General features: G+C 41.4%; 1 protein-coding gene across 1 annotated transcript in view; it reads right to left on the bottom strand.

Moving 5' to 3' along the window:
• The window catches only part of LOC131289998 (transcription intermediary factor 1-alpha), a 46,140-nt gene that overhangs the window by 11,246 nt on the left and 9,701 nt on the right, over positions 1-25,193 (bottom strand). Inside the window, exon 2 of the mRNA XM_058319373.1 lies at positions 605-1,102. Within this exon, the coding sequence (XP_058175356.1) occupies positions 605-1,102 (498 nt within the window). The remainder of the gene's footprint in view (positions 1-604; positions 1,103-25,193) is intronic.

Below are 25,193 nucleotides of genomic sequence, written 5' to 3'. Positions count from 1 at the left end.
TCTGCGAGTTGCCCTATTGGTTCACGTAAACTCCCATAATGTATTGAAAGTTGTACCACTCAGAGTTCAAGACTATGTTTTCTACATATTGTGGATCATGAAACAACCTGGAACATCACGGTTCATTCATAAAGCAATAACAAGGTTTTCAGAGCGGGTAAAGGAATTATGCCAATCACGACTAATTCTGCAGGAAAATGTGCTAATTTTTTCAACAACACAGGATTAATGAGTTCTGCAAGAACTTTCTTGAGTTTTAGATTGAGGCTCTGCCTCTGAACTTACGCCTGTACAAGGAGGCAAGTTCTGCAATTCTTAGGCCATAGGTCAACTCTTCCATGAGTTGAATAGGATTGGTTATATCGTGTCTTAAAAGTATGTTCCGATGGAGAGATAAGAGCAGTTTAATTACAACTACTTGATTTTATTAAGTACAACTAAATGGTATATTTAAACAATACATCATTTAATTCAAACACCTCATCAAAATAAGGGCTTCGATCCTATCTTATCTAAAACAGCAGAGATCAGATATATTGTAATGAACCAGTCACCCCCAGCGTTGTCTACGGTAAATACGATGCTAAAATCCCTTAGTACCAACCTGCGGATGCATTTCGCACATAATGTTCTTGCCGGGCAGCCCATTGCTGCCGGTCGGCTCACTGCAGGCCGCCTCCTTCGGCTTGATCGTGTGCTCCTTGGTGATCTTCAGCCGCTGATGCGCCTGCACGCAGCTATCGCAGATGAACTCGGCACACTCGACGCACCAGGAGGTCGCACTGGCGTCGTCGCTGCAGCTGCTGCACTTGATCTGATCCTTCGTCGACTCGACGCTGCCCGGGTTGTCTTCGCTGCTGGAGGCGGTCTCGCTGAGGAACACATTCTCGATGATGTACTCCGGCCGGCTCTCCATCTTGCACACCGGACAGACGAGCGCCGAGTTGTGCGACAGATCGGAGAGTTTCTGCTTGATGCACGCATGGCAGGCGATGTGCAGACACTCCAGCAGCTTCGGATGGTCGTTCGGTGTGAGTGTCTGCTGGCACCAGACGCACTTTGTCGGCGCCGGCGGTTCGTTGGCGGTTTCCGCCTCGTCCACCTATCGGGGAGGATATGAAAAGAGCAAATCATTAGAAACGGGAATTTGGGGGATGAATAATCGAAGCAGCATTGTCGAAGCTTGTATTACATTCAGAAAGCAAACCAAACCGTAACTTACTTGCACCCGAGGCACAAGACTTTGCAAAGCCTCCAGGGGCATCAATTCATTCGGGAGATAGGTAGCCATTTTTGCATAAGGAAAGTATCGCCACGTGGACTACGCTTTAAATGATTCACCCTTCGCCTTAAACAAGCTTCACCCGAAGACCTTCGCTGGAACGGTTTAAGTTTTGCAATTCAATTCCACATCCTACCGCGAGGTCACACGAAGTTGCACTAAAACCCCTCGACACTCGGCGGCCACTAAGAACAAAGTCTGCGAACAATCGACGGTGGTCCCTCCGATGGGTTCAAGGGAAGCGTGGCAGGTGCGTTCGGTCAAAAAGGTTTCCTTTCATGATAGGATCCACCAGGAGGTGGACACGGTGCAAGAGTAACACATCCACCAACCTGTTGGATAAGCACACGTCACCCTTACCGGACAGCTTGACCAACCACCACAGACCACGTCAGGGGTAACTTTCTTCCTAGGGTATTTGTCGAATACCCCACCCCTACACTGCAGTGGGAGGGTTTTTCGTTAAATTTTCCATTACTCAATCATTACGATTCAAATCGCTAAAAGCAACAGTGCCTTAGTAGAGTGACTCGCCCCAACCGGCATATTTGTACACACTAATGAAGGGGTTTTTTTAATAATTGCCGGCTCAAGGGGGAGCTTTTTTGATGAGCTGCAGCTGACACTATCGAGCTACGAGCCAAACGCGGCCTGGGGAGTTTTGCTATTTCTCTTTTTCTGTGGAGGACACGCCGCTTCCTATGTTCAATAAAACGCCAATGTCATTAAAAGCAGCCTAATTGGGTGATCGTTTTTTTATGGTTCATATGGATATATGATCCTGTTACATCCACTGTGTCCTTGTCCACAGTGCTAACAAACCCTAAATTTAGCCGCCAACAAGAGTTCACCTAATGAATCGAAGCAAATGACAAGAAACTAAAGGCGTTTTTAAAATAAGCCATGTTACGGAAAGCAAAGAAAATGATCACTTGTTTGGACAAGAAATAATTCCCACAATTTGTACAAAGCACCCATTTTTTTTTATCTCCGTCAAGTTAAACCAACAATTTATTCATGCTATGGCGGGCGAAGGCCTGCCGGAAAGGGGCATTTATTGATCTTTGCGAGTAAAGCTCGCCGCCGGGTTCGAGATCTTATCGTTCAGCGCTGATAAGTGTAATCCTTTTACCCGATAAGACTCATCCTGAGCTCATTTTCTCTCACCCAAAACGGATATTCCTAACGATTGCGGCAACGTTCCGCACGGAGATAAGATAAGCGCAAACGATGATCGCTGAAGGGAAGCACAAAACAACATTCCTTCACTGTACCCCGAACGAAAAAATGAAATACGCCGGCCTAGGGCCTCGCGATCGGGACGAAAAGGAGAAAGTGCCGGTGCATTATTTATAAGGTTTGGTTCTTTTTTTTTTTGTTTAATTATTTACTGCCAGCCATGATAAGGGGAAAATAAACAAACCCCTCGGCCGCCACACAGCACCGACCGTCGTAAAAGTTAAACCAATCACAAAGTCCAGCTGCACCAGTGTTGTTGTGGTCGACCAGTTTCGAGCGCCTGTTCAAACGAGATACGACGTCGAATGGGGTAAAGTTTGGCAACGTGGCAACACCTTAAATGCGCAACATTGAGTCAAACCAGTGCTCGGTCCTTTTTTTTTGTTTTTTAAAGGCGCAGAGTTAAGCGGTTAGTCAAAACCATACCTGCTTCACATGGCGATTTGACTCGAATGGACTGGCTGCTGCCTGAAAGACCGCCGATTGTTTTTGGTTTGATAAATGTTTGTTGTACAATTCCAATCAACTCGCGCAACAACCGTAAAACTTCGACGAAGAAGCGATCTGAATGTGCGCCATTGAATCGTTCCCCAGTTGGTTCAGGCTAATCGACGACAACTGTGTATTCCGGACGCAAACAAAACAAAATGGAGCGCACATACCCTTGACAGATGAATTGACAATCAATCTTCTTATGTGGTGATCTATTTTTATGTGTTTTAATTTAAAACGAACTGGAATGGTGGAGTATGACCATGTTGAAATCACATAAAAATGAATCGCTACAAGTGATCAGCATTTTGGTTGCTGACGATCAGTCCTGGGTTCGGATTGGGCAAACGTTTTTGGTTTATTATCCTTCGTTCCCAGCCTATAACTTCTTTCATTTACTACTGGGGCATATCAAGTTTAGATACGATCTTGATATAACTTCTCGAAAGGGTATTTCCATTTAAAAATTAATTCATAAGGTGCCATATTTTTAAGATTATTATATGGATCTGACTTTTAAAGTAAATTTGACAGTAAAAAAACACAGTTTTACTGATAAAAACGTAATGATCTATCTGGCAAAGTTGCTAGTCAAATATTGCACTTAAGGTCGATGTCTCAAAGCTTATACCTGAAATTCAGCAGAAAAACTCTCTTTTTGTTTTGTGAGATCTTATTTTATTGATGAAAATGCAATGATCAATCTGGTGAAGCTTATACCTGAAATTTAGCACATGAACTCTCGTTTTGTTTTATGAGATCTTATTTTAAAGTCAATATTTTTGTTACAATGGGAGGGAAAGTTTTTTTTTTATACAAACGATAATTGCAAAATCCAAAAATAAAAAAGAGGTAGATAATAAAATTGTGTAGTGACAAGCATAACACATCGTAACTTCACACTCTCCTTTAAATGTGTAACGGTCAACAATGCTCCTATCAATAAACAATGATATTTCACGCCATCATCAATCATCATTCGTCTTCATCATTCCCCATTCCCTTCTCCCCAGCAAACCAAACTATGCAGATAAGTAAGGAAGAGAAAAATAAATTTATCAAGCAAAAGTTCACTGCCATTACTCTCGAACTTCCTTCCCACGTGTCAGATATACACATTCATTACCATAACGGCGACGCGACGGGGCACTCCCAACCCTGTACGCTTTCCTTCGACCCCGTCCGACATTCAATTCAATTAAAGCAAGATAATAAATTGCACTTTTCGAAATGGTAAAACAACAGAAAATGTGACCGCTTCAATCATCAAACCGGGAGATAGAACCGAATGGACCGTGACAAACGTGACAAAACCCACCCCCGGTACGATTGTCGTGGGTAACGGTCGCCCAAAATGACTTCGCGATCGAGGAGCTCCTGATTTCGTATTCTCCACCGAAGCGCCCAGCACGGAGGGTGTTAAATGGCAAGTGTTTGCCGGAGAAATCCGTTGCATATTAATGAAGGGGGTGTGGAGGAGGTTAGAGACTTATTAGGATGTCGGGGGCTGAGGGTGTGCTTTAAAGTTCGTTCACACGAGTTCACACACCCCTCGTTGGATTGAAAATCTTAATGCCATTGTAGCCATCAGGCACTGAATACTGGTAAGTCTCAAACGAGATTTTAATAACCAACAACTATGGTGTGGGTAAGTCATTGCAGACTCTTGTCTAATAATCTTTTCAATTACCGACTACATTACCAAAACAAATCATAATAAATTACAAATGATAGTCAACCCGTTCCACAACTAAATGTGTCCTCAATACTACCGGAGAGACAGACTCCGTCCTGGGCTGCACCGCTCTCGGATTGTAGGCGAATCAGCGACAGGTTGTCACCGACAACCACGCGAAAGATCTTACAACAAATAAAAAACGACGCACGCAAACGATCACGCGGCTTTTGGTGTTGTCCCGTGGGTTTTCCACCCACCGCCTACCAAAAAAAAAATAACAACGTGTGCCATACATCCAATGATCCCGGGCGTGCTGCAGAACATACAGTAAGACACAACGAGACCCGTGCACACGCAGCTTGACGAAAGCGAACGCCTAATGACGGTCTGGGCGAGTGGCGAACGAAAATTAAACCAAATCACGTTCGCCACACAGAACAACTTATGATCGCGTCCTAAAATCCACCATTTGGGGAGAAATGGAGTTTTAACGAGACGGCGAGGGCGTGTTTGGGGGAGAGCTTGTTCTCAACCTGCCTCCCGAAGCGGAGATGGCCGCGACCTCGTGGCGATGTGCTGCTGCTGGAAAGTGTCATAATTTGACGATGGGTATAAAACATTCGAATCAAACGCAACAGCAAAACCGACCACTTCCCTGGAGGGCAGAAGAAATCCATATCCTACGCAAACCTAGCGTCGTGAGTGCTCCAATTTTAGCGTTTACGACCGGACACCGGCTTCTTGGGCGGCGGAAATGTTAGACCAGACAGGCCATATCTTGTTTCGGGTCGTGAACAGTTTGAAAAACGAGCAAATGTAGGCGTAGAAATTTAACGAAAGAAACTTTTTCTTATTCTAACCATAACCGACGGAGGAAAGCGCTCTTGAAACAAATTTAAAACACAACACTGATACACTTTGCGCCCACGATAGCCACTCTACCAGGTGTTCTACACCTACACATTCAACTATCAGCAATTTTCCATTGATTTCCATCACATTTCCAACACATTTATCTTACGCAAGATGTACAATAGTAATTTATTCTTGCTTTCAAAATTGGCTTTCTTGCCTACGTACGTTACCTTATACGGGTGCGGCTGTTTCCAACAGGTCTAAAGACATCATCGTGATATCAAACTACAGAAATATGATCTTCGTGCATGCGCCCAGACGGCTGACATGTTCGCTTTACAAGACAAGCTTAGTATCAAGACTCTACACGAAAAGAAAAGTCTGAGGAAACTCCATTTGTTTGTGATCCTCCTCCTCGTTTTGTTTTTCAACGATGTAACCATAATGCCAATCTCGCCTACCAGTTCCCTTCATGGCCTGCATCCAGCCCTTCAGTATGGTCATGATCGGGTTTAACACGTTTTAACTATCATCAGATAAGGCGGGAGGAGACGAGAAGGTACGCCAAATGGAACACTTCCAAAGCTGGTAAATGTAGGCATGTGTTGCATGTATAAGAAGTATTTACGGAAAAACCATTTTTAGTGAGTCATCTCCCGGAAAAGGAGGTTAATCTAGAAAGTAATCTATTATGTGCTTGTTGTATGTACCTCAAAGAGCCTATGGCGTCAAAAATGACTGTGTCCCTTTCTAATAATATACAAAGTTGAGTATTTTTGAGTTCCAAAACCCAGGATAGATATCACTCAATGGACAATCACTATGAAATCTTTCATAATACAGTTCAGCAAAATTAAATCTAATGGCAATCAAAGCAAAAGCGGTCCCTCCGAAACGTTTCCTCAGCAGTAATCAAGTGGCGCGTTTTATTATACTATCAAGCTTCAGCACAATATAAACCCATTTTCAACAACTTCCCCATCCAACGTTGGAAACGAAATATGGAACGAAAAAAATAAAACGAAACTTTACGATAAAAGCAATTTTGTCTGATTACAGTAATTGAATGAAGCAGTCAATGCATCCCCCTCCGGTAACGAAGTTCGTTACGCGGTGCCCCGAGGCAATAATTCTTTTTCTTTTTTTTCGTTTTAATGTTAAGAAAAGTGTAATGGTTAGAGTTTTTGTAAAAGGAAAAAAAAAGACGGAAAAGTGGTTTGAAAAACACCCCAAAGGGAGCCGGAAGCAAGACAATGAGATTGCATTTGACTCGTCCTATTGATGAAAAGTTAGTGGTTTTTACTACAGCAGAAAGGTAAGAGAAATGAAAGCCATTCTTCAGCAGAACGGTCGGAAACGGCGCACGACGTCCCGCGATGAGTAAGTTGAACTGACAATTTTCACAAAAATGAACGCAGCGGAAGAAGCGGATGCAGCGGTTCTCGGGACGGAAAAAGGATTGGCGATGGCATTTCCTGCAAAGCTCCCGCGCCGGCACCTCAACAACAATGCCGCTCTCGAGGTGAACCAAATGTTGTGCGGGAGAAAAATGTCCGAAAAATTTATCATAAAGAAAATATTCCAAATGTTTCGAAAGTTTTGCGTCATTTTGGCGGAGAGAGCTCTAACGTTCCCTGTCCGTAAAGCAAAGGGGCGAGGGGGTTTTGAAAAGTTTTATTAGTTTTATTTTATGATTGGATATGTATTGTTTGTTATGAAACCAGCATCTGGCTAGGGTAGAAGAAAAAAAAGCACCACAACAGGAGGAAACCGGCTGAACTTGCCGTACAGTTGCAGGGCAGAAGATGAAGTTTTGTCTCAATATGTATATATTACCGAGGAACTGCGAGAGAATGATTCGCGAATTCCAGAATTCCGTTGCTTGTGGAAACATTTCGCGGTGGAGGGATAAAGAAAGAATTGAAATAAAAGGTTCTTCATACGCAATTTGAACGCAACCGAGGTCCGGTTTTTCCTCATCTCTTGATGTTCAGCGACATTCTCTCTTAGTAAGGGTAGAAGGAGTATAATAAAATTTGAAACGCAAAGAAAAAGTGAAATACTTAAAATCGTTCAACCATGCGTCGGTACGCAAGAAAAGTAATATCTTCACCAAATCTCTCTCAAACGCTCTACCATCATCAGTATACATGCATGGTGGAAACGCAAAACAGACGGCTCAAAAAATCCCTCTCAACCGAACTGATCTACATCGCTTCGGAAATGCAACCATAAATAACAGGATTATAGAGATTTTGAGCAAACATTCAAACGACTTCGCTAATGCCGGCCGGCAATCCGGGCAACGAAGAGGCAGTTGGTATGCTGGCTTTGGTATGGCATACTTTCGGTGAAAAGCATAATCAATTCATCGTTATCCCACCAGATTAATCATCCGCCAATCGGGGACGGAAGACTGATGCGGTAGAGTCAGTCCATTTGACAGGCGCTGGGTAGATTAATCAGGTTGATTGTGTAGGGACGATTGTACGCAACCATTTACCACATTAATTAAACGAGATTATCGTCATTAAATGCAAATCAAATCAAATTCACAACGCTTTTCAGATACTTTTTGAATCGACAATCCATCCATGTTAAAGAAGGAGAATTATAAAGCTTTGCGTACAAATATATTAGTTAAAATTGAATCTTCTACGTAGATTAAGATTCACTCGTATGTAGTGTTGTGCTTAATGAATCTTTTAGCGAGACTAATTTATATGAATCTTACACCTAAGATTCATTCAGATGGATTCATGAATCTTTTGGGATTCGAATCTTCAAACCTTAATTCCAAATCTTTCGAAACCTTAATGAACCTTCTTGGATCTGTCACGAATCTCCAGGATTCTTTCACTGGCGTGGATCATGCAACAAAAAAAACAAAAAGAAAAAAGGAGGTCCCTCTACACACTTTTGGCCCATCACTTTTCATCAGTTGATACATTTTTGTGATTCATGAATCCCTCAACCAAAGATTCATGAATCCCTCAACCAAAGATTCATGAATCTCCAAAATACAAAGAATCATTCAAATTCATGAATCTGAATCTCGTACGTAATTAACTGTTTCTCTCCTAGGAACGACGATAGGATGTTGAAACTGGAGCAAACTGGCGCAGAAAAGAGTCAAGTTCCAGTAATGTAATGTCCAACATTACACACGCGGAACATTTTCAATTATGTAACGAAGCTAACTAAATAAAGTGGAACAATGCCACAAAAAAGAAGTACCTCATTGTTCGGCACGAGAATGAACGCGTCCAACAAAAAGGCATCAGCATAGTGAAAGCTTTTCATTTCCTCCCGCATTGTGCTATCGTCAACAATGGCAGGACTTCCTAATTCAAAATATTGAATTTCTAGCACAATCGATTCAAAGAATCGTACATTGCAACGTCAGCCAGATGAAGCGCCAGAACGAATCGAATGGAAACTGATAGATATTCTTGCCGACGTAAATGGACCATTTCTCCGTTTGGAACCATCTGCAAAAGAAATGGCCATCTTGGGGTTAGGCAAAACGGCGCCGCCATTGGTACGAGACTTTTGATGGTCGATTCCACAGTTCAGTAGTTTCTAGCGTTTATCTTGTCGGCATAAGAATCATTTCATTGTTCAACTCAGCATATGGCAGTGTTTGTTATTCAATCAGCACTTTTCAACTCGGTCTTGTGTGTAGAATAAGAGAAGCATGAAAAGAGCCTTCACTGCCAATAGCATGCCGTCGAAGGATATGCTTTGAGTGCTTGACAAACTAAATATCTATTGCGTTCAACGGCCAAAATACTCCGCACTTGCAGTGGTTCCCTTCCAAGTGGAAATCAAACACAATAAATTTTCATCAATACGACATTAACGTTCGCGATCGATCAGCACGTGGAAGCTTTACTACTAGCGGTCCGAAAATTGGACGTACACACAAGAAGGTGAAGTAAAACTACACCGCAAGAAACGCTTGCAAGGAGCCGTGCCATCTATTTCCTTCCCCTAAACCGAGAGGAGCACAAAACCGACAAACAAAAAAACCGAACAGAAGCGACAGCTAGAGAAGGTCTGCACACGTCATCCGCGGCGCAAGAAACGGGACATAAAAATAAATAACACCGGCTATAATAATAAATGACAAGCATTAACCCCAAAAACGAGAGTTTTTCTCCATTTTCTTACTTTACAGTCGACGGCACGAACACAACCGCCGCCGTCGGCAGCGTCTTCACCTGCATCGCCGGTGCGTGACCGGATACGATCGTGGGCAGAGGACGACGGTGACGACGACGACGACGGACGCACGGTCGACCTCGTCCCTTTTCTGGTTCATTCCGCCCAGGGGCATCACATCTCCACGTCTATTTCCTTTTCTTTGGCAGTGGCGTGTGGTGTCTGTTCGGCAAAAAATGGCGGTTTTTGGCGGGGGGGATGCAGAACGGTGTACGTCCGTCGTTCTTCCACCGCTCGATCGTTAGATGAAGGCAAGCGAAAGGAAGGAAGTCGCCGATCGCTGAGCGTCCCACTTAACCGGCGGCGATGGCGGCGGCATGCTCGCCTTCTCTCCCCCCCCATTGACGTCCACCTGAACCTGAAGCGACCCTAAGCGCGCGATGCAACGTTGCCAGTTTTGCACAGGCACAGCATTAGAGCTGCCGCCGAACGGGCAACATACGGCAATGACGGCAACGGCGGAAACGGCAACTGACACACATGGCCCACGGCTCGCTTAGGACATCTGCCAATTAGGGTTTTAATTCGTGTAGAGTATCATTTTTCCTCTCCTAAAATTAACGGTGTTTGCCAACATTGCGTCACGCTTGTTTATAATTGACACTGCCAAACGATTTGATCGACAAAAGTTGTTTTTGGTATATCAATGATATAAGCCTTAATCAAAGTGACACGATGAACTTTAAGGGGAACTCATATTGCATACATAGATATTTTTAAGCTGTATAAAACTATCCCAAATTTTGTGTTCCGAAAATTTGCCTCTTTACATAAACCCTGGAAAGACTACACACGAAAGGAAGAATCCCTTCCCAATACATATTTTATGTGTTTTTGTCTAGACTCTAGAGGCGTGAAATACAATTATAATAAGCATTTGGCTTGGCTTTTAAGTTTAAAAAATGTCTTCAATGTACGAAGTATTATAGATGTGTAACTAAGAGATTTCCTTTAAAATTTGAATAAATTTTCATATTGATCTAAGCAAATTATTGGAAGAAACCCCTTATTTGACCTGTACGATCTTTTGAGTTAATTAAAAGGAAACTTAGCTGCAGAATGGAATCCCAATAAAATTAAAATGTTGTTGGTAAGTTTATTATACAGTCTTTGTCACTATACTTTATCTCGAAAGCAGATGGCGTTGTCTCTAAGGCACCAAGATTTTAAAAAGCTCATCAGCATTTGTCTCTAAAGCATCTAGTTTTGAAATAGCTCATACACTTCTGCCTCTAACGCATCTGGTTTTGTCTTGTAGTCATCTACTTTTTACTCTGGTCAAAAACGTAATAATTCGTAAATAATTACACTCTAATAACGGTAACATTAATAAATTAATGCTTTGAAATTAAATTGTGCCAATTATCATGTATTTGTTACCGGATTTCCTGGTACATTTTGGTTTTCCCATTTCGAAATCCTCAGAAAAGCGATGAACGTGTGCACGAACTACGGAGAAGATAGTGTATTATCCTTGGATTGTATGTTACCAGTAGCCCAGCTTCGTAACGGAATTTGAATTGCATGACCACTAGCACATTCGCCAGAGATAAATTCTAAATTATTTGGGGCTCTGCTGAATTATGCACAAAAACTTTCCATTTCCTCTTGGCATAATTCACGAGCAAGCCGCAGCAGGTGCTTCCTTTTTCGTGGCCAGTGTCCGTGCAAAGGCGTGATTTGTACCATTTCTGTCCGAAACATCAATCAAACACTAATCTCTCACTCACTTACAGCGAAGACCCGGGCTGTTCTCGTGACCGGATGCCATCATCCCGGTACTAAACCATTTCGGTATGTTATATGCTTCGCGTGCATACCGTCAGCTTTTCATTCCCTTCCCCTTCCCCCTTCGCCCGTGGACAGATGGAAGATTAGCGACATTTGAGAAATTTTATTGTACGACAAGCCTAGAGAAGAGTACGACGGACGGGTTCGGGGGGTGGTGGGTCGATTTATGTGGTTGCGTGACATCATGCACACATTTTTATCGCTTTTCGAGGCAGTGTCCGGGTACTTGGTTTCATTCGATTCGAACGTTAAAGGACGATGGAAATTGTCGCTCTTGAGACAGGGAAATTCAGCTTGTTAAATTTGTCCAACTTACAAACGAAATACAACGGTATGTAGGCAAAAGATAGTCAAATTTCCTTGCAAATTAAAGCTACTATGCATAGCTGTCTCATTAACCGAAAAAGGATCATTTACTCTCCTATACGATTTCTCTTAATGAATGTATCATCGAAATTCCAATTAGGGTTCGGAAAAGCAATTAACTGTTTTATACAACAAGCAATCAGCAAACAAGATGCTATTTCAACATGGCAAGGCACTATTAACCAAAACCAAGATCGCAGCTGGTGCAACCAGCGGAAGCTTTCGGCTTTGGGGTGCCCCCTTGTTAGCTATTCATGCCAAATGCATTTTCCACCGACCCGTGCTCCGACTTGACCGTGGCACTGGAAACACTGGCAAATGTGCTCTGGCATGCCAGCGCAAAACCACCGCGCACAAAGCCCCACCGAACGCCGGGATAAATAAATTCGCCGGGCAAAATAAATAATTCATTTCGAGTACCATAAATAAATAATTCATCTGTGATTGTAGCGCGCAGAAAACGCTCTTTTCGGGGATGCGAGAGGGCAGGAAGACCGTTCCGGTCGTACGACCGATATCAAATTGCCAGCGAGCACACCACCACCGTCGTGGCGAGGGGTTTTTTGACGGCTGGTGGGTTCGGTTCAGCATTATTCATCAAATGGAATGTGATGTTATACATATGGATTTTAACTGGCCGCAATATTGGAGTCAGCAGCAGCAGGCAGGAATGCTTGTGAAATTTAATCACTTCGATTAACATTTTATCCTTATCGCTCTGTATCGGCTGATGCGTTCTGAGTAGCAGCGGGGCAATAAATATGAAAAAAGGACATGTATATTTTTACCATTTTAAATGTTGCTCAATTATAAAATGCAAAGTAATCATTATGCAGTGACACAATAATTCGATTTCGAATTTACAAATTCGAATCGATCATGCCAAGTTCCCATTTGGTTTCTAATGACTAATTTAAAAAAAAAACATGAACATTAACATAACACAATTTAGCGCGCATAAACAGTTAAATTCAGTGAGCTTAGATCTACAGTTAGTCACAATCCCATTTTCAGTCTTTGAGGATCAAACTTAACATGAACGATCCTCACTATAATCATGTCCTCTGATCATTAAATTTGATGTGACATTAAGCTGTCAGGCGGAAAGCAAGAAACTCATCAAAAACACTCACACATACACGCACACACACATTGTCGTGGGTCCTGATGAAACAAATGGATACAATATTGAGCACGACAAAATCACAATCAAAACCACCATTCGAGAGGTCAAGTGCGGGAGACGCGTCCCTGGGGTTTGGGAAAGCTTTTTCGGAAGGTTTTCTCCATTTTCTTTAATCTGCGCCATCATTCATTCGAAATGATGCCACTGGATTACGAAAACCAACCCCGGGATCGGAGGAAATAAGGGGATTACGGTTGCCGGTGGTCGGAAGGTAAGGAGGCACTGTGTGGGGGAAAAGCCAATGGGAAACAATTTCCGACCGAATAAATCAAGCTCGCCGTTTCTCGAATATCCTTTTTCTTAATTTTTTTTTTAATGGGATGCACACGGTTCGTTGCCATGAAAGATTATTCAGGATTAGCGGTCGGCGAGCATTAAACTTTCGAAAGCTTTCTTCATTATTAGCAGACATGTTTCTTCTTTACCAGTACCCTTTTGAAATCATTAGTTTCATTACTATTTTATTTCGTAGCTATTGAAAGATAAGAATGTTTTTTATGTTGGTACTAGGAAATTTATGATAAAATTTATTAAAATCTTGAGACGTTGGAACCAATAATACTCATCCTAGACAACTCCTTCCACGACGAAAAATGTGTACGTCCACTTGTGTAAGGCAATAAAGTCGTAATTTAGATGGCATAAATCAGATCAATATAGAAACGAGACCATAATGTCCCGATCGTTAACAAAGGCCGAAGAATATCAATGCCAATGCTACGAATAGCTAAATATGGTTCGAGCGAAATATTGCTTTCACTATCTACGTTTTATTCCGTCATACACCAAGTTCCACGTCGTTGAACGCCACTCAAGGCATTATGAAAAAATAGCCGTCAGTATGAAAAAGCAACATTCTATGTTCGAACAGTCAAAGTGAACGTAAAACAAGACAGTGCAACGTATACATAGTATGGTGGACATGAAACAGTATGCTTCAAAGGCAAACGTAAGAGACTTGTAACATTCATTCGCGTGGCGTTCTCATCCGGCTTCTACCGCGCAGGATAACCAGACAGGATAGGGCCTCCTAGCTGTGGTTGGGGAGTTGCGTATACCCACAACATCCCACCCCGACGCTTTCTCTAGCAACATCGATGTTTTATGAATACATTCGCTATGGCACTTAAATGTAAAAGCCCCGGCGTCGAACCAAACTGGCGTAATTGAATTCCGTCGAACCAAAGCCTGAATGAACGCGAACGATGAAAGGAAACCGGAACGGGATTGTAAAGGGCTTCCATCAAAAAAATGCGTCAAGTATGCTATTGTGAGTTTCGCCGGAAAACGGTACCATAAAACGTAGCATAAAAAAAGTGAACTTTTACGAATTGCTGTAGTAAAATTAAAATACGGCAATCGTTTGGCTTTAAACATGCAATCACATTCTACTACCGTACCCATTATTCCGGGGGAGTGCCTCAAATAAATCCCACATTAATTCTGCAGCAAACATTTTAAGCACGCTTTATAAAACGGATCGCTAGATAGGGTGTGTTGGGGTAAAAGTATTCCTGCGCATCATACATCTCCAAGGATCTTGGTTCGTCCGGACGAAGCCGCATATACCAGACGCCCAGCATAGCGTAGAGAAAACAACAAATTACACTAACGAACGAGCGGAAAGCGAATAAAAACCCAACACAACAAGTCTCAAGGACGCAGACAAGATTCTATGTAAATTTATGCAAATACTCGGGGGAAAAAAATAGACCGAGGGCTAACACGATTAACATTTTTCGTACGAACACAAGTTCTAACACATTCCCCTTGCTCGCTGTTGTCATGCCGACAAAAAAGCATGATCCTCTATTGTGTGCATGTGTGTGTGTGAGTATTGCTTTCATTTGCAAGAGATAATTTAAAATTTGAATATGAAATTAAACCTTATTTCGCTCCATCGACTACGCCATTTTGAGAGCCATACTTCTAAAGCGGAGCATAGGGGCAGCGGCCACAATCAACAGCAAAGGGCGAGGGGTATGCTCGTGGCCCATGCTTCAAGTGGTCACGGTCCAATGGAGCATGTTTTATTGAACAGTGTAATGTGCTTCGTTAAAAAAGCAGGAAATAGAACAATGACCAGAGCGTACCTTTAGCCTTTGGGTTATTTGTAAATTGGAATGCAAATATCCGGCATTGTGTCTGCCACGGGCAGAGGATCTAACATTGTAGTATATTCTATGGTTCGAATTTAAAACATCGACACACGAAAAGTATTGTCGATGTTAGATTAGTTTAGTAGAAGTTTCTTATGTTTTACAGGGTTTACCATTTGATAGGACAAAATAATAAGATGATACCACAAACGCAGTAGATGATTCCACAAACGTGACAGATGACAAGCCAAGTGAGGCATGTATACAACAATCGTGGCAGATGATATCACAATTGTGGGAGATGACAGCACCCTGTACTATATAGAAAACCCTGTATGTGAGAAACGTTCCATGAGATGAAACTATCAACTACCAAATGCATATGTTTGACGCATTTCCCGAGGCTCGTCCATCTTGTAGGTCATTTCCGTCCAACCGGCGGAACAGCTGCTGCGGAAGGGATGCAGGGAGACCGTAAGAAAAACACGCCGGAAACAGGCAGCTGCCCCCATCACCGTCGTTAAGCTTCCGTTTTTCCAGCGTGGCCGCGAAACTTACGAACAACATAATCGTGCCCTGGGTCAACATCCAAACAAAGCACACAGCAACACGCACACACATCATCAGCGAAAACGTGCGCAGCATGGCGTGCGTTCCATTCCGATGCGTGCTGGGACGCATTTTCCCGCGTCGCTCCATGCGGCACAACGCGCCGGGATAGCGTATTTTCCACGCCGGAGCACATTGACCAGGGCATATCTGTGTATGTGTGCGTTTGTGTGTGTATGTGTGTCGGCAGCATCTGAAGGGGAAAAGGGTTTACCATGCTGCTGCTGCTGCTGCTGCTGCTGCTGCTCGCTACCGGAGGTGGTTCGATGCGGCAACAGCGCAAACACTCCGGGACCGGATCGTATCTTATTTAGTAGCCGCCGCCCGACAGCACCGCATTCGTAAGCGTCACGCCGTTTGCGCACACCACGACGGCGGGAAATGGGAAGATAAACCAACCCCAACACGCGGAGCAGCGGGCAGCCCTTTGGTGCCTACCTCACACACCAGCTACTTTCCGCGGGAGAGCGGATGGATGGGCGGATGGATGCTTGCGCATAAACCAGAGCACACACCAATACCACGGCGGGCAAGCGAAAGGTCGTTATTAGGCCCGCGGGGTGTCCGACGCCAATAATACGACATGACATGTCCGAAAATGTTGGAAAAAAAAATGCGCAGCAAATAAATCGCACGCCATGCGGTCCAAAGGCACAGTAGACCAATTGTCAGAAGTTGGTGAGGAATTAAGTTAAGGGAACTATAGAAATGGATTTGCATCAAAATAGTATTTGAAGACTGCTAATAATATAATTTGCGACTTGTTTATAATCGGACCAGGGAGTATTTATTAATAAAATATTTTGTCATTGAGCAATTGGCAAAAAAAAAATTTAAAGTTCTTAAAGCAAATACATCTTTCTTGAGAAAAATATTGACCGCTGTAGACACAAATAAAAGAGAAATACTAATTACTCTAGATAGAGGTAATTCAGAGACCACCGGGCAGACACAGCTTGTTGCCTTTTGGATGCAGTATTTAAAAATTAACTCCTTTAAAAAAAAATTATGCACTGAATGCTATCAACAAACCAAGTCATATGAACTGTTGAAAATGTAGCTGTTACAAGTATCAAAGCAAAGGAAAAGTTGCACTGTTGTTCTTTGGAAAGCGTATTGTTACAACAGTACACTAAAGAACTACAAGCTGTTGGCGATTTCCAATGGCTAGGCTGTACTGATAATTTGTTTTGCTTTGCTTTTATACTCAATTTTTTTACCAAGTCAACACACAGTTAGTTCCAGAATATTTTGCGCAAATGGTTTATTCGTTTAATGCGTGGCGTGTGTGAAAATACATATAATGAATGCATGGGAAAATTTTACAAAAATATAAGGGCATTTCATAAATTTGAACAAAACTCTGTAAACCGAATTTTCCGAGATTCATTGGTAAGAATGATTTAAACACAAACATTTAAACAGTCTTTTTAACACTGGAACTACCGGTCCAGTTATTTTACCTGTGTTTTACAGTCACATTTATTTCTTAAGGTTAAACAATTCTACCAAACGATAATTGCATGACTTTCACACATCCAATGGAATGTTAATTTCATTGGAATTTCATTACAAATTTTCTATTCAGTACTGATAGAAATCGCGGTAGATAAATGCTAGCTGAAGTAATGCTTATTCCAAAGTTAAATCATCCAATAAGCTTTAAATTTTAGGCGATGTTTAACTTTGTTTCAATTTAAGTCGAACTCAAACTTTTTAAATTGGGCCTAATTCTTAATCCCACCTTTTTATTCATTTATTTCCTTATTAATTTTGGTTTCAAAATGTAAAAAGCTTTTCTTGAAAGGAAAATCAGTATAATTTTTCTCAAGCCTTCTGTAACATTTGTCCATCACGAAGCATTGAAATGGTTCACCATGCCTCGGTCCTTTATGCGACGTTGCCAAATTTTATTTGAATTTGGTTTAGCTTGCCTGGCGTACAAACACGAACTTAAACACAAAACCTGCAGGCTACACTGATCGCTGAAATGGGAACGCGCAGAATGCGCATGGGACGAAATAAGGGAACTAAAATTGATCCTGCACAAACCACCGAAGATACACACACACCATTACACTACAACATAAGGCAGGAAGAACGAACACAGTTTTGAAAAGTTTGGTACTTAACAAGAATTGCGCTCATACCATTTTTAATCAGACCATGGGACAGATGTCACCGTCGATCGCATGCATTCTGAAGCTAAACAAACCACGTCCGACACGCAAAAGATTCGCGACAATTACTCGTCAACAGTATCGTATAGACATCCAAGAGAATAAAGCTGCTGTCAGTGTTGCACTCCCTCGATGAAGAAAATAATAAATCCTGAAAAAGAAAACGAATGTCAATTTGACCGCGCATGCATACGCGCAGTCCCAAGAACTGTTTGTAAATGGACGCGATCCCTCAACCAACCTGAATCTGACATGATTTATGACACCTTCCTTCCATTTTAATGTTACATTTGATTCAATATACATGCGCGTGATGTTATTCTTTCGGGCACATTTGACATTTGTACGACCTTTGTTGAATAGCAGCGAGATCTCGAGGATTTAGAAATAAAAACTTCGGTTTACAAAAATGACTGTTCCGTGGATTTGGTATAAGCTAGAAAAACCCCTTGCACAGAATTTCAAACAAACATTTTTTTTTTTAAGATACGTTTACACCAAGCTGCATTCGAAAACAATTTGCATCGTCATGCAAACTTTACTATCTACGACGCGGTTTCCATAAGAAGCCATATTCCAACGTACAAACACACGGCCCCGTGCTGACATTCTCTCAGTGCGTCCATCTTACCCCACGAAGCTGTACTTTAATTTCTGGTGATCCGATACCTCGAACGAGCTAAACAAACAAGCCAGCAAACAAACACACAATCTTAAGCCAATTACCGCAAGCTTAAGCGGAACGCTTTGGCCATAAAATCGTGCCAACTAAGCATATGAAATTTCGTCCGAAAAGGTTTTTCCGTCACGTACGCCCAAGCCTGTGGAAACGATATGTTCCAAGAATAAGAACGGCTTGAAGAAACGAACCAAACCGAAACACCACAAATCATTTCCCCGTACGCGGCTCGTGCAGCGTTGCCAGTTTTAAGCGCAAGCCTTTCTCACCATTGTGTACACCTTCTTCGTACTTCGGGCAGGCAATTTCGCAGTAAAACACACCGCACACAATAGCGAATACGTTTTCAACAACAAAAAAAAAACAATCATCAAAAAAGCTTTCATAAAAGAGAAACTTTTGCGACCGGATAAAGTCTGGCAACGGTGCCCCAACCCCAAATGCCACTGTAAATTTGAAGGAACCGAAACGGAACAAAAGTACACACATACGCACACACACACACACATTCAAGTACAAAATGGACGCTAGCACAGATCCCACAAAAGCAAAGCCATCGTCATGGCCGATTCGCTTACGATCGCAGAAATCGTTAAGCTTATTATTTTTTTTTTTTTTTGTAAAGTTATTTCCATCACGTTCTTCACTGGAACGACGGAACGCAAGTGAACGGAAATGATTCGCTTCCCTTCACGGTACGTGTGCCTTGCGATTCTTTTACTTTTTAGGTCTTTTTTTTATTATTTTTTAACTGGAGTTGCAGATCACCACGCGGACGATACTCTGATGAGGATGAGGATGCCGATGACGACGACCACGACGATGACGCTGCTGTTGACGATGGACAATCAGCGGGTGACTGACTCTTGTGCACCCATACATGAACAGCCTGTATAAAACGGAACACCACCACCACCACCGCTGGGTCGTTTCCGCCGCGGAATTGGCAGTTTTCGAGTCTTTTCCGCCAGTCATTTTCCCATTATTCAGCAAATTGCAATGGACTGCCGGTGCCGGTCTTAATTACGGGCAGCAAATTGATTGCCCTTCTTCCTCTTCCCTTTGCGGCGCTGCTGAGGGGGGAAATTTCGGGCCTGGCGTTTTCGCACTGTTCATTTCGCGTCCCGTTCCTATTTAAAATTTTAATTTTATACACCACTGTGTGATCTGTATCAGTTTGAAATTAGGGTAAAACGACGAATTTTCATTTAAATGTTAAAACATTTCTACACACGTTTTGAAAGCAATTGTATGCAAGTGGACCGAACTTTTCGGTGTCTGCGATGAGTGATGATCGGTCGTGAAAACTGCGTCGAAAAACGAACAATCTGCCAGACCGCAGTAATTAACGATTACGACCGCCCCGGGTAGCGATAATGATCGTTTCCCCATCTCGATCGTACTCCGCATGAGCCCACTGTGCAGTTCACAAAATGGTGTGGACTTTAAGTTTTTCTTTTTCGTTTCTTCATCATTCCCCCCGCCACCCGTAGTTGTTTGCGTTGGTTGAACAAAAACCAAAAAAAACTTTCCCATTATCCATTCACACGCCATCGACATCCGGAATAATACAAGGAACGGTGCATGCAGCACGCGGTGAAAGCAAACGCGCACCACTTGGCAACGTTGCACGAAAACGGTTACCCGCCGCACTGTAGAGCATTGGAAGCGGCTGAAAGGCATTTTTTAAATAAAAAATTATTTATTTTTATTTTTAGCACAAAATATGAGATCACTGTTTTGGCGGTTATGTACATATTTTTTGTAACCGAAAACTAATAAAGAACTAATAAAAAACAATTAAAGAACGGGATTTGTAGATAAAATTGAAATTGGAATAAGGCATTATGAAAAAGTATTTTTAAAAACATATAAATAACTGTGTATTATAGTGCATTATGAAAAAGTATTTTTAAAAACATATAAAAGGGATCTGCACGTGACTAATTCATTCCACAACATGCTACAAGACATACATGTTGCATGTAAACTGTGCAAAACGGTAAATGGAACATCTAATGGGATGTCCGCGACACCCGGTTAGAAAATCGGCGCATGAGTTCCTAGGCTCACCACCTCGACGGCGGGGGTTCGAATCCCATCCGGACCCGGACCCTTTATAACTTATAATTTATACTTATGATATGTAACCCTACTATACGAACGACATTATTTTTTTATCATATAAATCGTAAAAAAGTGGTCGAAAATTGTCTAGTTTATCATTTTGACCATAATGATCGTCGTGGTGCGCTAACAAAAGATAAAATTTCCAATATTTAGATTGCCAATTTTGCGGGTCGGAAAGCGAAATCGCAGATTGAGGCACGTAATCGCGGAAATCTCAGGTTAAGGCACGATTTTGCGGCTTCATCCGTGAAACTCGGGTTGAGGCGTGAAATCGCGTTTTAAGGCGCGCTTCAATATTTGCTGTTGTGAACACCATCCATATGCAACGTTGCCGTATCGTTTCAGGTTCCTGATTTTCTTTTCGACTGTCTTTCTCATGTGCAGCGTTTTCCCCGAACCCATGAAAATTCATTTGAAATTAAGAGAAACCGATCTTCACACGAAATTTTGTGGTTATCCCAATGACTTTGACCACAAGTGAAGAACCTCATGGTACTTTCATAATTTTTTTAACAGTTTCTTTGAATATTCATGAGCATTTTGAGATTTGAGGCACAAAGATTGCATGATAGCTATAAAACATGCTGGCCTACCTACCTTTATTAACCTCGAAATACGTTTTTCAAATCTTATGTCTTGTCCTAGCGATTTTTTGAACATGATGAAATTTTAATTCTGGAAATGAATACAATTTATTCACCTTGTCATTAAAATATATTCCATTACTAACGACTGCATCCCGCCGCATACAAGGTGTAAAATTATGTACGCTACATTGAGTCTCCCAATTCACTTTGCATCTTAATGAAGAAAACAAAACCACTCAACCAATCATTAGCATAATTAGTATGGTCGAAAGCAAGCTGGTGTGTAAGCCCATCATCCTCGCACATCATGGTACTTTGAAAGTTTCAGTTTGGTCATTAAAGAGTTCCCTTTATTAACACTTTCGCAGTAACTTTGCATAACATTTAAAATTGGCTTTTACACAAGCAACTTTTCCAAACACACCAGACATAAATCGGATGAAAGAATATTTGCGGATCGAGGATAAAGTAACTGATCGAAGCTACTTAATTTAACGCTCCAACAAACTTGATTGATTGATCTTTTCTCGTTTTCCTTGATGGGGAAATATTGCGAACGACGACAGGCTGTGCCGGTTCGGATTGAAAAGTATTCCAAACGACACAAGGCTGTACGAGGATCAAAAAGATACGAAAACTTTGAAGCGCATTGAAGCAGCGGTAAAATCTGTGCTTGTTATAAACTTTACCCATTGATTGAACATAAGCTGGGTTCCGAATGTACCAACAGTATAATGAGAAATATTAAAAACTCTACCGGCTACGTCAACACTCACACATTGATTACATTTTCTAGTGGTATCGCAACTCTTTTCAAGAACCTATAAAGTTTATTGTAATTACCAGTAAAAAATACCACCTAAAGAACCATTAGACATTAAAAGTGCCAACCATGATGGCGAATATGTGTCCCGGGATTTGGTGCCATTTGTTTTCTGTGTCGTGCACTTTTTTTTCTACAACTGTGTCACGAATTTATTTTTAGCCTATGAGTATTTTATTAGAGGACAAGCCGAACCGCGACTCTTGTTCCAGAATATGATGATAGGTAGTTATGAACAAATGCAGCTGTCGTCCGGAAATGTAAAAATTACGTCATCTATGAACAATTTCCACATTCGTCGGCAGTGAAAATAACACGCCTTTGATGTGTTGCTACAGAAAAAAAAGTCCATGCGACTAAGCTTTTCGTATTTAAACAAACATGCATGGGTATATTTTGCCATTACTTACGCTGTCAGCGAAATGGGTGATCGATTGTCGGTGCCTTACCTGTAAAAAGATATAGTTAAATTACATTAAATACGTTACGGAAGAGAATTAAACTTAAACTAACAATATATGGAATCATTAACTACAAATGGCGTCACAGAATGAATCAAAGTCATAGATCAGACAGAGTAATAAAAAAAGCGATCAAAAATGCAAAACTTTGAGCTCCAGGCATTGTACAACGCTGTAAAATAGCCATTCTGTAAAAGAATTTATAATAGTTTAGCTCCAAGCCATAATCGTATCGTTGCTTTTTCATAGTTGCTGCTAAATTAAGCATGAACTTGCCAGATAAGGGGCCAACGTAGAGTATACAGCAATACGGATGGCAGACACAGGGAGTATGTATACGACTGAATTATCATCCTTTGCATCATTCGCTCTTCATGGCTCTCTTCGGTAGCATACCAAAATTGATGCTGTAAATTGAAGGTTTCAACCGAGTGGCTTAACACAATATTTTATATAGCCATCATAAACCACACACTCGTTTCCGACGCATTTAATTTTGAAATGGTACCGTATTGATTCAGAGGAAAAGGTTTGCCTATCTAGTTCGACTCCCACGTTGTTACGTGTATGACGAAATTCAAGAGTTTTGGTTTTAATGTATTTTTCAATTCACATCAAATCGACTCGTTAGGTAAATTTTACATGTAGTCTCTTATGTGGTATAAATTTCACTCTAGGTTCTTTCTTAGGAACCTTTGGGTCTTATCATTGGCGAGGGTACATATCTTTCTTTATTTTACAACACGAACCCACTGAATCTTTGATTCAAATGAAATGAAATCTGTTAAATCTTGTCAATAAATTTGTATTACTTTTGGTTGCCTACAAATGTAACATTTCAGATGAATTGTTTAATTATGTTATGTTGATTCTAAAAAAGTTATGATTTGAATGATTTTTTCAAGAATCTTTGATAGGCATGGTTAATTAAAGAATCGTTGGAAATCATAAATCTCTCATTTAAAGATTTATGAATCTCAAAATCGAAGCAAAGTGTTAGTCATATTCATGAATCTGAATCTGAATTAGCCAACACTAATACGTATGCTTGTTGAATGAAACATTGAAGTTTAACTTCTCAGCGTTCTATGATTTGGGATAAGTTAAAATGTTTTCTGCTTAATCTTCGAATGCCCTTTAGAGAAACTTTTAGATTTAAATATATTTGAATTTAAATCGTAGCTACATTACATACGCTCTTCTTGAATTCGTTTCTTCCTGAAGTCAACTTTGTGAAAAAAGTTTATGATTACGTTTCCATCTGTACTAAACAAAACAAAACAAAAACATAAAAGTTTTGTAACTTTGTCGTTAAACCAATACGTGCTACAACAAGGTCACCAAGAGGCAGAATAGATTTCAGAGCGGACTTTGTAATTTTTCTTAAATCAACTTAACCTGCCAATGCACATCCAGAACTCGTGGATAGCTTCATCGCCAGAATACGTCGGGCGTTCGGCTAAAACTTTCCCTGCCGGATATATTTGGAACAACCGAACGTAATGCCGCTGGGTGTTACGCCTCGTCAAGTGTCTAGATCTGTTTTCTTGGTCGTGTTTCTCATTTTTACTCCGAATCGCTCGAGGGCCCACTCGAAACGCAAGTTCGGATACTTATCCGGACAGCGAGAGACACAAGAGGAAGTACAGAGAAAAAAGGAGCTTGAACATGATAGACCAGCCTGTGCGGTGCGGAATAAGTCGAGGAACGATCTTCTCTGCGGTCATCGCTTGGCGAGATGTAAGACAAGCTTGAAGAAAACGTTAACATCAAATCTTGAATTGCTTGGGGCACTTGAAAGTTTTCCATACACACTATTACTTATAAGCATACGCTTCAAGTAACTAGGGGCATAACTAACATCGAAGGTGAGAAGGAAGAACATTTCTGAGATAACTATGCTATCATGATAAAATTCCAAGTTCACTAAAATGTTTGTTTTTAACTCAACTAAGGTCGATACCAGAAAAAAGTTGTAAAAAGGTACAAGGGTTGAACCTGTACGAAACTGTATTTATATTTGTTCACCCTGCAATTAATAATACAACATTTCTGGGCGTCAAGAATCATGCTTCCTATGAATACATAAAGTACATTTTAACAAAAACGTGGAACAATCCACTCGAAACAGTTCGTCGAGAGCGATTTTATTTGGATACTATCAAACAACGTGTTCCCGCTGCTTCATCTTAAAATTCTTTATGTCCCATTCTTCGACATCCTTCTGTAGCTCACAATCAACTTCCTGTGCTCGTTAACCGAATTTAACGGGACGTGTTATCGGTTACTTATCAAAGATGCATGACCCCGACACGAGCAAAGCAAACTTCGTCCCGTCTGAAGATCCGCTGCTTTTTTTAAAGAACTTAGCGAAGAAAATAACGACCGGCAACCGAACGAAATCTCCACATCCACGACAAAGGTCGAGGTTGCCTCGGCTTATAAGAATTAAATTAGCTACATTGAACCATGCCCCTTTATCACGGACATTTTATTACGTAAGTGAAAGCAA

This window comes from Anopheles ziemanni, chromosome 3 (assembly GCF_943734765.1).
Source record: "Anopheles ziemanni chromosome 3, idAnoZiCoDA_A2_x.2, whole genome shotgun sequence".
Lineage (NCBI taxonomy): Eukaryota > Metazoa > Arthropoda > Insecta > Diptera > Culicidae > Anopheles > Anopheles ziemanni.
The sequence above is the reverse complement of the archived record's forward strand: the minus strand, read 5'-3'. Positions and strand labels throughout refer to the sequence as shown.